This window comes from Coturnix japonica, unplaced genomic scaffold, assembly GCF_054131305.1.
Source record: "Coturnix japonica strain WE unplaced genomic scaffold, WE-NBRP24 Scf039, whole genome shotgun sequence".
In the NCBI taxonomy this organism is placed as follows: domain Eukaryota; kingdom Metazoa; phylum Chordata; class Aves; order Galliformes; family Phasianidae; genus Coturnix; species Coturnix japonica.
Window position 1 is genome coordinate 1,954,953 of NW_028188942.1, and position 13,346 is coordinate 1,968,298.

General features: G+C 36.8%; 1 protein-coding gene across 4 annotated transcripts; it reads right to left on the reverse strand.

Annotated features, from left to right (window-relative positions):
- Positions 1-316: 316 nt before the first annotated feature.
- LOC146753189 (kinesin-like protein KIF20B) lies at positions 317-12,943 on the reverse strand. Of its 4 annotated transcripts, XM_085530854.1 has the most exons (10): positions 12,752-12,943; positions 9,111-10,314; positions 8,532-8,670; positions 7,680-7,802; positions 7,120-7,281; positions 5,253-5,372; positions 3,028-3,105; positions 2,173-2,299; positions 1,490-1,632; positions 317-477 (listed from the first exon to the last, which is right to left on the reverse strand). In XM_085530854.1, the coding sequence occupies exons 2-10, from the start codon at positions 9,359-9,361 to the stop codon at positions 397-399; spliced, it is 1,224 nt and encodes a 407-aa protein (XP_085386980.1). In that variant the 5' UTR covers positions 9,362-10,314; positions 12,752-12,943; the 3' UTR covers positions 317-396. The 4 variants fall into 4 exon arrangements, with proteins under 4 accessions (XP_085386980.1, XP_085386981.1, XP_085386982.1 ...); XM_085530855.1 differs by lacking the exon at positions 3,028-3,105 and having other exon boundaries at positions 12,752-12,942; XM_085530856.1 differs by lacking the exons at positions 317-477; positions 1,490-1,632; positions 2,173-2,299; positions 3,028-3,105; positions 5,253-5,372 and adding an exon at positions 5,968-6,171 and having other exon boundaries at positions 12,752-12,940.
- Positions 12,944-13,346: the final 403 nt, after the last annotated feature.

The window sequence follows — 13,346 nt, forward strand, 5'->3', positions numbered from 1 at the left end:
TATACATAAATATTAATGTGTATTCATGCTCTTCTCTCTGCCAGAGTTCTGCTAAGTACACCAGTAACGTGAAAAAAGCAAGTCAGGCCATCCTGAACAAGTACAGTTATTACTGCACAATGGGTAAATAGCAATCAGACCTAGAGATACTGTTCCTATACAGGGGAGGCAAGACAAAAATAAACAAACCCTTAACCACAATAAAATCCAAACACAGTTTAAGAAAGCTTGTATTTATTTCAGCCTCAATGGAGTCAGTTTGAAACTGTCAGAGAGACACTGTACACCCATATACAAATTTAAGAACACAACGGAGTAACTGTTACTGTTTATTAACAACCAGTTTTAATAATATGATAAAAGTATGTCCTGAGAAAGGGGAACAAACATGCTTCTTCAAGGTTTTTTAGCTGTTCTGGATCTCAGCCGTCGCTTGATGATCAGATGATCACTTTCCTTATTTTGTTCCTCAGATTCCTGAAGAAAACATTTCAAAAGTTACTCATCTTTTCGCACAAGACTGACAAGCTCTTCTTGACCCACGCAAACATATTTCTTCCCCTAAATGGATTTCAGAATGGAATTTCCTTATTATATTTTATTCAGAAAACTATGGGATACCGAGATCATTTTAATGCAGCTTAATCACAAGGAACAAATATGGAGAATGTACAAAATCCTGTTTATCTTAAAAAAGCACACACATCTGAGGAAAGCCTGAAGGCAGCTTTCATTTTGAAATACTTGTTTTCAAAAGAGTATTATAATACTTGTTTTGTGAAACATTAAGCGTTCAGAAAACATTTTTAGCCTCAATCCCTGTAGCTATGACTTGCCCAGAATTTCAGTTCTCGGTTCAGTTCCACGTTCTCAGAACTACAGTGAGAAAAGAAATTCTCATCTTCTTCACCCTCTAACAAAAAAATTATAACATTTTGGTTTCTGCCCCTATCATTCGTCAAATCATCAAAAAATTCAGAGGGATATTACAGTATGGGCAAATGATCACTATGCTGAACAGAAAAAGGACTCTAATATAATTAAAAGATGCAGTTCCAACAGAGCAAGAATGTTCTTAGCACAATAGCTGCCGACAGAGTCATGAAACTGGCACATCAGATCCTTTGCAAGTTGGCTTAGACAGGAGATCATAGTTTAAGCATACCTAAAAAGCTGTCTAAGTTGTGCTCTAGAAAAGCGTGTAGTAGAATAATCCCACTCCAACACATTGAAATTATCTATGATTCCAAATTAGAAGACATCTCCGTGATTGCTACATCACCTACTTAGTAAACTGTAAGCCAGCCAAACACAGAGATCATTGAGGACAAAATAAAACAGAACAGCAGGAAGACCAACAAGAATGACTTGGTAGAAGAAAGAAATACCTCAGTACTTTCAACCTCCTCCTGCAAATAGATGAAACCTCCAGTCTGTTTGGACTCCTTAGTAGTTTATTTTAAGCCAAGACTACAGTATAATCGCTTACCGAAGAAGCAGGTATATCTAGAGGGCCAGAAACGACAGTGGAATACAGCTTCCTTTTGGATCGTTTTGGCTTGGTCTCTCCTTCTTCGAGACTTTCAGGTTCGTTTGATTTAGGAGAACTTACTGCTGACATCAGCTTCTTGGCTAGAAGAAATTTGTTTTGATACATAAACCAATCAACTTACTGGTTTTGTGAGTCTTTAAATCACTGAATGCAAAAAAAGCTTCGTAACAAACTTGGTTTATAAATGACACGTAAAATTTAAGTGAAAATACTCAGAAATTGTATTTGTTCGTCGAGGTTCTTTATTGCTTCTATAGCTGAAACAGTTTATAGCTTCAGGTACGGCAGCTTAAAGCACGCATTAAAATGGAGTATGAAAGACAATCGTGGCTCAGAAGTCGCTGGAAGTCAGAAACTTCAGCAGGAGTTAAACAACAGGCCTAACTTTCGTGCTGACAGAAGCACAAGACAGAACCAACTTTCTCTGTATACTTGTAGGTTTTCACAAATGTAATAATGAATCTCTGAAGAGACGAATAAATGCATTTACTTCATAAATCAAAGGACAACTTAACATGGCAGACAAGTTCTCTAAGAACACATACATTAATAGCCTACAGCAGAAACAAGCCATTCTACAATGTCTAGAAAACATGGAATAAAACTTATTCTACACCAACCTTTAGAGTGTATAATAGAAGGAGAGCTTTGAATAAAATCTCCAACCTTTTGCAGTGTTTCATCCTTCTTTTTAGTCAGTCTTGAAGCACGTACTCGCTTTCTCAGGAAGTAGTCTTTTCCGGATTTCTGTTCAACAGAGATGTGAACATGTGAAACAAGAGCATTGTTTAAACTTCATTTTAGTTCAACGTTATTTGAAGTTGACATTTTGAGCTTTACTACTGACACCTCTGTTCATTATGCTGATGATACCACAACGGCAAGTAATGTAGACAATTTTATACCCTTTAGGGAGTTGTCAAAATCTCAGCTATTTCAAGGCATACGTTTCTTAAAGTTTCTTAATAAGGCAGTAGTTTCTTTAAAAGTAGCTCCCAAGCTGTGGAGTTGTTTCTTACATAAGCTGTTCTAATTACATAAAATAAACAAACATACAAAACAGAAGACAACAGATGGGAAAAATCTACTACTCATACTCTGACCATGCCAAGGATACTGCTATCACATGTGAACATCTGTTTTTAATAACTGCCATGCATATTAATGATATGAACCTTAGTTAAATACAAGGGCTTCACTTACAAAAGCACACGATAATACACTAAAGCTTCTCTTCCCAACTATTCAGTGTGCAATATCCTTCCCTCCAAATCATTACACAGTACAGCCATTACACGCTCTGGGGACAGACTGACTTGCCCTTTGGTTAGCTTATGGAATTTAATAGGAAGAGCTCATAAGCATGTAAGATTCCCATTCAGGTATACACATAAGGATAAGACACTGCTTCTTTCGTGTGACCACACAATTACAGGAAGTCCCAAGCTAGCTTCAAAACTAGAACAAAAACCAACCATTTTCTCACTTGCAGAGGGTGAATTAAAAGCCATGACACATTTTGTATTTTTCGTGTTCTCACTTTTCACAAAATCCTGGGAAAATAAGACAAGTTTCAGCCATGATTCTTTTGGAAAGAACAATTGATGTCACAAAAGTGAACACTTTAAACACTTTTGCTAATAGTAGGGAAGTATTTGCTAGTGGTAACTATTCCACTGTAAATCAAATAATAAATAAGCATTCAATTATAAAAACAGGACATTAAGATATCAGTATTAGACATCTCATGATGTCTAAAAAGCTGATTTATGTCTACAGGTTTCAAAGAATATACACAATGAAGTTAAGAGAAATTCCCTTCTCTTAAACCATTATCACTGAGCTTGGCTATTAGTTTTGTTCATTAAAGCAGTTCATTGATTAAATTCTTCAACTACTTTACTGAGGTAGAAATAGCATTTTTTTAATGCTTAAACGAGAATGGTAAAAAGGCATCAGATATTTTGTTTTCTGTTGGGTCTAGGTCATACCTCATCCATGTCATCACTCTTTTTCTTTTTTGCCTTAGGCATTTTCACTCCTAAAGGTATCATGCTGCCGTGCTGCTTTATCTCCGTCTTATCAGGTTGCAGAGGTGTCAGTGGGGTTTCCAGCTCCGGTTTTGGGAACCGACTAGTTTTGCCATTTTCTGCGGACACTCCAGAAGATTCGAGGACAGTTTCCAAATGCTCCTGATAGCACAGAAGAATTTTAAGTGCAAGTGTTAAGGTAGCCATGAGATTAAAAAGCTATAAATCATCTGGAAAAGGATATGTAAGCATTCGATTTTCCTGCTGTAAGAACACTTGTAACAGAAGGAGTCTATTTCAGTTACAGCAGAGTTTTACCCTTCTTTCCTAGAACTTGTTACATTTAAAATTATTTCCAATCTATGATCACAAAAAAAGTTCTCCATGTTAAACTGAGCCTGATACTTTACAAGTCATTTTTTCTCAAGGGCACAGACAACTACACTTTTTTTTAATAGAGAATGGTGGTAGAACTGACACGATTTTCTTCATCTCAACTCTGCTGCGTCAGAACTGGGCAGGAACAGGAGCATTTGATTCAAGTGTTCGATTAACTTCCAGCTTAATCTTAGGGAATTTGCCCTTCCTCTTCTACACTAGAGATGTTATTTACATAAGTAAGGTCCAGCTGGCAAGGTGCAAGCCCAGTACAAGTCATTAAAGAACTCCATTGCTATCTTTTCCCTGGAGAGAATACAGACATTCAAGCAATGACACCGTACTTAAGCTGAAGGCTATCATGTACCTGCTCATGGTCAAATGGCAGCAAATGCACAGCTAAGTGACAGGGAAATGTCAGTATGCATTTCCCCAGCAGCACTTACTGTCCACAATCCACCCAATCCTGTTTTTCTCAACAGGAACAACAAAGTCAGAACTGAGATCACCTGCACTCCTCCTTCTCTATGGCAGGAATTCAGCTAGCATATCAAAAATGAGTTCAGATGCTGGTTGAACACATGGAAGACAGGCTGCTGGGGGCATCAGAAAATGGTAGATGGCTGCTTCTACTGCTGCTAGTAACTAGCAAACTCCAGTGTCCCAAACACAGACTAGCAGCTTTTACTACTTACACTGTTCCAACCCCCTGAGGGGAGTCTTCTTCCTCTCAAAAAGTTACCAAAGATTGTAGAAAGACAAAAAGTAGTCAGAGCCACTTTATCAGGCTCTGCTAAGAATCTGAATGGAGTATCACCACCCACTGTATTTCCAAGAATTAAGTTGGTTAATAAATACTTTGTTTTTAAAATATATGTAACTGCTATTTTATGAAAGTTAGCAATTAAAAACTTATATAGGAATGATTAACATCATCTGCTAACAAAACAATATCCAGAAATCCTGCAGAGGAAGAAAATAAGTTCAATTTGCTGTGCCCGTTTCAGTGGCTCCATGAATTTTTTCCAAGTAACTGATCTAATCATGAGCCACTTCATAAGCATTAACATGAGGAGAGTTTTCAACAGCACCTGACAAAAATTCATCACACAATTGTTTCAACAGCTTTTATTCCTATCAAAGGCTATAAAAACAGGTGATCTGATCACCTTGAAAGGGATAAATAAATTAAAACTTGGGAATTGTTTAGAGAACATGAGATCTTTTCCTACTCATTCCTTATCAAAAGCAATACAATCACAACATTTTCAGATCTGAAGTTTCATACTAACCTCAGATTCATTTAATGAAGTGAGGCTCCTAGTACATCGACGTGACAAATAATTGTCTTCAGCTTTGCATCTTAATGGAATACTTTCTCCAGTTTTAGTTTTGCTTTGTTGTTTCCTAGGCTGTAAATATTTAAAAGGAGTAAAGATTAGGCTATGCATTAGACCTCCAAAATATCTCGAGTTTTCTAAAGTTACAGTGTAAAACCTCAAGCTCAGACGCCACATGTACACGTAAGCTGAAACACAGCACAAGTGTGGGAAGGTAGTAACATCTATTCATTGTGTGATCTTCAGATACACCCTACTGGGTCTCACTAACAGTCTCAGGCAGTATTCTGCCTCCAAAAGAGAGAAAGCGAGACATTATTTAGGGACAAAATCTGTAACGCTGGTCGTTTTGTCATCCATTCCCCCCATACTCTGCACGCTCACAGCTGCTATGTTAGAACACCAAAGGCTAAACCTCTGCCTAATCTTCAGCATCCACATACGAATACATGGAAAACTGCATGGAAAAGTTCCATAATGTACACAGAGAGATGGTGTTCTAGTAAATAAAATATTTTTGAGAAGATGAGAGCTCATGTTTGAGTGGAAGACTAAAAGAACCAACAAGTACTCATCACTGAATATGTAGTTAAAGGACTATATGCTAAGAAAAATGATTCCAGCTCCAGTATCTCCTAGGAAAACAGAAGAACAAAAAGGGGTTAACAAGATGTTAAGTACTGACTTTCTTTAAATATAATCATACCTTTTCATTTACAGAGTCATTCCTTCTACTTTGTCTTTCTTCAAGTAAAGGTATTTCTGGCAAACACTGAGGGCTACTGTGGTTAATGCGTTGTTTTAATTCCTTTATAAAGTCATCTTTGTCAGCCAGTTCTTTTCTTAACTCTTCTATCACAGTTGCATTATCCTAATAAACAGTAAAAACTGCTGAGTTGTGGGATTGGCAAAAGGAATTAACACACACAAGCAGTATTGCAATTACTTAGTAGCATCAGTTTTAGAATTGCAGGCTAGAACACTTAACTATTCAAGAACAGTAACATTTCACGGATTTGTATGGTCACTGTTACAAGTGCAGTAGTCACAGAATTGCCTGGGAAGTTGTAATACAATATATTTTGATTCTTCTATTTTACTTATGTGCTTCAGCCTTCATCTCTCTTAAGATATAATAACCCGAGCTTTTATTTGTTCCCAAATCCTCGGTACTGTGAGAAAGTCGGCAGTTGTAGGGGAAGTTTTGCTATGAGAACATCTTTCTTCGCAGAGAAAGTGAATCCAAACATTCTCAAAAGAGCACAACTCATTTAGTCTTCTGTTTAGCTTCTGAAATTCTATGCTACGGCTTAGATTGGCTATCCTGATTAAAAGCTGGATGTTGAAATAAGAAATGCAACTTCCAGAGATCATCCCCCCTCTGCTTTTTGATGCTTCCCTTAATCTCTCTCCACGTCCCCTTCTGTCTTTTCATGCCATTGTAGATACTACCTCAGAGAAAGCAAAGAAAGTAAGAAACCTGAGACAGAACTACTGTCTGAGTATTGAGCCTAGCTTGGGATCCGGAAATGCTGTGAATTATCGGAAAAAGCTACAGATGTCCAGTCTGACTGTAGGATAAGCATCAAACTGACATCTGCTTATCTGAACTACTGAAAAAATTTGAAATTTTAGTAATTAACAGAAATTCTGTTTCTGAAGAACAAAAATAAAAGCTGGTGCTTTTTTTGGTTAGTTGCACATGATGTCAATACGACAGTGTTCAAGAACAGAACCACACCCAGAATACAAAGAGCAGGTACAGGAGTCTTACAGAATTTATGGGTAGCTAATCAGGTAGGAGGAAAGGAGAGCTGACCTTGCTTGAATCCTTTAAGGCAGATTGTCTCAGTTCTGCTATTTCTGTCTCTTTTTGTATGGCATTAGAAGCCAAAGTTTTGAGCTGTTCTTCCAAAGCTTCTACTAACTGATCTCTCTCCTCACGCCACTTTTGAATATTATGGTCCTTTTCCACCAGCTCCTATATTTCATGTTGAAAGAAAAGCATACACAGTAGAAACAAGCAGAATCTTTAAGACAGCCTAGAATTAATAAGTTTTTCATACAGCATAAATAAGGACTTAAGCTGATAAAAAGAGTTTATGGTAAGACATTTCAATTAACATATCGTGATGTCACTCAACAAGATCAGGTTACATGCATGTATTACATATGTATTTACTATGCAGATTATTGTATTTAAAGCAATCTGCCAGTGCTCTGTAGTGACTAATTATTTGAATATCTTTCATGGTCTACCACTAATTTCAGTTGGCCACTTTCATTTTGCTCCAATTTTTTTTTTTTTTTTGACCTTTTTCCTGTTGCTTGGAAAACCTGCATCATTCATTTAATAAAAATTAAGAGCAAGAAAAATACCTGTTTAAGTTGTTGGATAGTATAGTCTTTAAAATCCAGCTCATCCTTAAACTGGTTATTAATCCTTTCAAGTTCATCCATCCTGTTCCTGAGGGATTCCTCCACAGAATGCATCGTGGACACCTGTAATGTAAGCACAGCTCATGGTTCATTATAAGACTTCTGTAATCCAACCTGGCCAAATACTTCTTTGTTAAATAAAGAGGAATTCACAAACAAGTGCTGAGTAGGAAAACGACAGCAAGTGCAAGGTTACCAAGGACGACATGAATTCATTTTTAAGCTTCAATTTTCCACCCCAAGCACACCCAATAAACTTTCAGACTAAGATCCTGCAAAATGGGTTTTAAGATATCTTCTTGTTTAATAATTAAATTTTAACTATTAACATCACTGAAGCTGAAATTGAAGAAAAAAAATATACATGCTTATATTAAAGAGCCTCTGGAAATTAGTCTATTTCTCTTCAAATAAATAGCATTCTTCTTCCCAGTTATCAGCATTTTTTCACAAGACTTAGGTTTTAGGCTTTGGAGTTACCACGGATACCAATGGCAAGTCACCAGTAACGTAGAGATAATAACAAGTCCCCTCCAGAGGCAGATTAGCTATTCTCTTCACAAACCTTATTCCAGACTACCAACCAACTTTACTTTCCTCTTTTCATTATCTATGTGAAACCATGTTTTAACTTCTGGTCCCCTCTAGAGCTTCAATGGCAACTTTACCTAAGATTTGCTGCTAGCCACACTAGTGTGAAATTTCCAGCTTCATAGTTAAAGTTTGAGAAGTTTTAACAGCAGAAAGCCAAGCATAATCTTACAGAAAAAAATAGCTCAGTTGACTACAAACCTCGCTTTGTAGTTGCTGAATTTGTTTCTCGGCATCAGAATGTTTGTCTTTTAGATCTGCATACTCTTCTTCTTTCCTCTGCAAATCTTTTTTCAAATTCAGTACAAGGGCAGAACTCTCAGAAAGAATATTTTCTAGCCTTATGTTAAAAATAAAGAGACAAAGAACATTACTGTTACACATCTCATGGAAACAGCAATTACAGCTTAATCCATGCCCTGCCTGTTGGTTTCTATTTGTAAATAGACTCTTAAATCTATCTAGACCAGTGACAAGATTTAAACAATTACTTTTGAATTTCAGCTTGCTTCTCATAATCAGATGCTGAAGCAATAAATTATTCAGATGCTATTCTGAGGGATGTACAACAAAACCACCAGCAATCCCCATATTATTCTTTATTTCCTTGCACACTCCTGTTTTCCCTTGGAACTCAAGTAGCATACCAAAGCATCCTAAAGTAGTAGTTTGGCCATTGATAAGCATGCAAATGCATTAAGTCGAAGGGATGTTCCCATTAACTATTTTTAACTCTAGTTCATTCTCAAAGGGCTCTAAGTTAACTCAGTGGTTACTTACGATTCTATATGTTGCACTTTCTCCATTTCACTCTTTTCCTTTTCCCAAAGAGACTGTTTCATCTGCTCCAAGCTGTTTTTAAGCTGCAGAACTTCTTGAATCAGATTTGCTTCTTTGCTACTTAACTCTTCAACTTTTTTGTCTGCATTAGCAGACTTCTCCTGCAGAGTTGCTGTAACTGTCTCCAGATTAACAATAATAGATTCTTTTTCTTTAAGTAATTCATTGAGTTTTGACACATTGTCTTCCATTGTCTTGGAAGCCTCCAGGCGATATTCAAGCTCTCTTATTTTTACCTCACAGTTGGCAACTTCCTCCTGAAATTGTGCAATCACTCTCTGATCTTCTGCAGTCTTTTCTTCAAAGTCCTGAGTTTTCTTTTCTATTTACTCATGTAACTGATTCACAAGATCATCTTCCTGACTAGTGTGAGTTGTAATCTCACATAGCTTCATTACAAGTTGACGATTATGATTTTCAGCATTATTCAGTCCCGCCTTTAGGTTTTCATTGTCTTGAAGCAGTGCTTTGATGTGCTGACTTTTTTGTGAGGAAACATCAGCAATACTTCTGCATACTTCCCAAATCCTTTCAAGACTATAGTTAAAGGAGAGGTCCTGCACAAGATCTGAGATGGAAGAAGTCTGTGACTGAATGCATGCAGAACTAATTTGAGATGTCCCTGTCTCATCTTTTTCAGAGTCTGAGGAATCCTTTACACTGACAAAGTCAGTACCGATGGCGTGAAACTCTAAGTGACATTTGTATAATTCATCTAATTTGGTCCGCATTTCTTTTACTTGTGACACTTTATCAATTATATATTCTTTGGCAACTTCTATGTTGTTAGTTAGTTGGGCATTTTTGTCTTCTAGTGTCATATTTATAGATTTCTGTTCATCCAGTTCAGAAGCAATTTCCCGATAGTCAGCTTGACCCTGCAGAATTTGTTCACGGAGGACATCAGCTGTTTCTTCAGAAAAAGAAAGCTGAATACGCAGGCTTGTTACCTGCTTACTGAAATCTTCTTTTTTATTTTTTTCTCTTCTGCATTGTTCTTCAAGCACAGTTAAATGATGTTCCAAGATTTCAGTTCTTTCCCTCAGTGCTAGTACTTCCTTTCGGTACGTGGAGCACTTTTGTTTCATGTGTTCAATTTTCTTTTGCTCTACAGTGTTCTTTTTCTTTCTCTCATTTACAACTACTGTAAAACAAACAAACAAAAAAAAGGGAAAAGGAATGTAGCTCAGATTGATTAAAATCATTATTACATAGCAGTTCACAACACCAAGTAGCAACTTCTAAGTGAAAAACTGTCGTAATATGCAAGCCATGCCCTCACATCACATAGTATTTGATACTAGTGAAGGAATTAAAGTTCTCTGGACACGTAATCAGGTGCCTCAGATTTCTATACAGAATTAACAGCAAAAGGTTTTCAGTCTGGAAGAACACTTTTACCATGGCACTACTCAAACCTTCCACTCCACACCAGTAGAAAATCTTATTAGATCTAAGAAACATGGGAACGAGATAGATAATTCACAGCTATATTCTTTCTATCTTCCCTGCTTCAGCAATCCCTATAAGGCAGCCAGGAATCACTCCATCTACATCTAAATGGTAGATAAACAGTTCTCTAAGAAATTTCATTCCAACTCACAGTCCTCTTACTTTCAAAAGAAAGATAAAACCCTGGACAAGTTGATCACTTAAGTGTTGATATCTGTCTCTCTTATTCAGTTGATCTCTAAACAAAATATGAGGATTCCTACTTCTGTCCACACTTACTCTTTTGCATATAAAGTTCACGCATAAAGTTGTACAAATTTGCAGATTCAAGTTTCCATAAATATTCCATTAGCTTGGGGCTGTTTTTTTCTTTAACTGGTGAGCAATTAGCTAAAATCACATGCATTTTCTTTCTATCAAAAGCGACTTCTGCTGTATTTCATCATTGCTTTAGAATCCAGTTATGTCCATTCCATAATATGCATACTTTAAGTATTAAAAAAAATAAATATAAGTCAAGACTTACTAGGGATTGTGTCACCACAACAATATATTCCATGGTGATTCTTGTACAGTCCTTTTATTACTACAACTACAGAAATGCAGAATTTTATAGCGCCCACGTGCAGCCTGCATTACATACAGATTCACATGTACTGCATGGAAACAGCCTCTTAACTCATCTAAGGAGTTTTATATACAGCCCTCAACTGATTTAAAAGTCATACTGAAGAAACAGCAGTGGCATATTCCACCCCAAACCAGGTTTTGGGTTTTGACTGCTGCTCCCAGCAACACTAGTGAGGGGAATATGATTTATAAGTAATCTAAACACTTTATGCTGAAAACAACAAGCAAGCACTAAAGCAAGATAAATAAGACTAGAGAGAAGATGTGTAATGTTCAGTCTAGAAGCTCCTTACACAGGAAGTAGGGAAAAAGCATTATTACAGAGCATAGGAAACAAGACCTAAAAGCTCAGAGAATGGTGTAAATACCATGAACTTTAAGCTGAGATAACCTAGCATCTCCTAAAACACTTTTGCTCGTGCTACTTATATAACTAATTCTACAAAAGAACCAGCACAACATACCTGTGCTCATTGTTCTACTGTGTATATTTAACATAGCTAAAGAATATATATTAAGCAGTTTTTGAAATTGGATGCTATTAATACTCACAAATAGAAGAAAATTTTAACATGATTGAATACTCAGTACTTCTTAACAGAAAACTTCATGCTGACATTGTGACTATCAGCTACACATTTTAATTCCTATGTGGAGCATTGCTGTCATTAATTTTTAAATGAGAGCTTTGGTCATATGATTAGAACAAACCCACTACTATTTGGAGTATGGAGGAGTCCACATCCCTCCCTCAGTCTCTGGTAAGATGCTTATATGTGATGCCATTCAGTGGTCACATTAGGATTCAATATTTATGCCAAATAAAGGCAGCAGGGACAAATCATCCAAGAACAGCATCTCATCCAAAGAAGGCCTTGACTTTCTCCCTTGCACATATTTTGCAAGAGGAATACAAGAAAGGAAGGGACTACAGCTAAGTTTTAGATTTTCCCTTCTACATTGTATATGCCTTCCGTAATTCTAGGAACACTGATGCTCAGCTGTGCCCAGAAGTGAAGTTAAATGCATCAGAGCTTATCCAAACCATTTTGCTCAAATATTGCCCATGAGCGAGCAATTAGCAGGTCGTCAACAATTTTGATAGTTGCTTCAGGAAAAACAAAATAAACAAACAAAAAAAAGCACTTGAACAGCTGATGCTACTCAGAAGATCAGCAACAGCAGTTGAAACAATCCTAAAGAAACTGCTTTAAAACTATTACCAAATCTGCAAGTGCATCAACAGATGAGGAAAAAGCAGCAAAAAGGAAAAAAATAGTGCAAAAAACTTTGATTCTTAAGCATTCAAAAATGAACAGCATAGGACCTTCTGAAAAAGGGATATTTACATAACAGTTACTTCTATTTACAGTTTAACACAGTGGCTTTTCTCCTTATACCATAAGGTACGCGCTTCACAGCCTTTTGCTTCCTATCCGGAATAGGAAGCAATTTATTGTTTTGGAAGACACCCTGTTCAAGGATGGAAGAAACTGTACCTTTCTTTGGAGGTGGCTCTTCCACAGTAGGCTTATCCTCGTCAGTAATGTGCTTTCTTCCCACTTCCAACTCAGTTTTCTCTTGTTTCAGTGCTTTAACTGAAAGCACTGAAAATTGGCTGCTTTCAGTTCCTTTATTAGTGTTCTCTTCTGCCGGTTCTGCTTTAATGGTAGTTAAATGGTAGGTAGTCTTTTCCTGTATTGATATAAGATCAGTTACATTGAAGCTTAACAAAAGGAGCACTTAAGTCTCAGTAATCTTCTGTAGGCAAATATTTACACAAAACCATACAGCTAAAATATTTACCCAGTGACTCTATAGACATCAGTTTCAAATTTCAATAGCAGACACAACAAGTACACCTTCAGATAATGACAAGTGCAATACTCGGTAGAGTATACAAGGGAAAGCAAGAGCCTAGCAGGTTACAAAGTAAAAGACTTGCACACAATCAAGAGTTTACCAGTTTATCAAAGAATTTCCTGTTTCCAAGAAGTCAACAAAATTACAAACATGGTCAAAGAGCAAATGGTCAGCTCTCATACAAGTTCATCACATCACACTTCTGCTAAGCTGCTAAAATCACTTTCATCG

What these genes read in the sequence shown, in the direction of transcription:
- LOC146753189 (XM_085530854.1), bottom strand. Translation starts at nt 9,361, where the DNA reads ATGGAAGACAATGTGTCAAAACTCAATGAATTACTTAAAGAAAAAGAA. An exon ending in TTCTATTATACACTCTAAAG is followed by an intron (nt 1,633 to 2,172) that starts GTTGGTGTAGAA and finishes AATTTCTTCTAG; the next exon opens with CCAAGAAGCTGATGTCAGCA. An exon ending in TAGATATACCTGCTTCTTCG is followed by an intron (nt 478 to 1,489) that starts GTAAGCGATTAT and finishes TGTTTTCTTCAG; the next exon opens with GAATCTGAGGAACAAAATAA.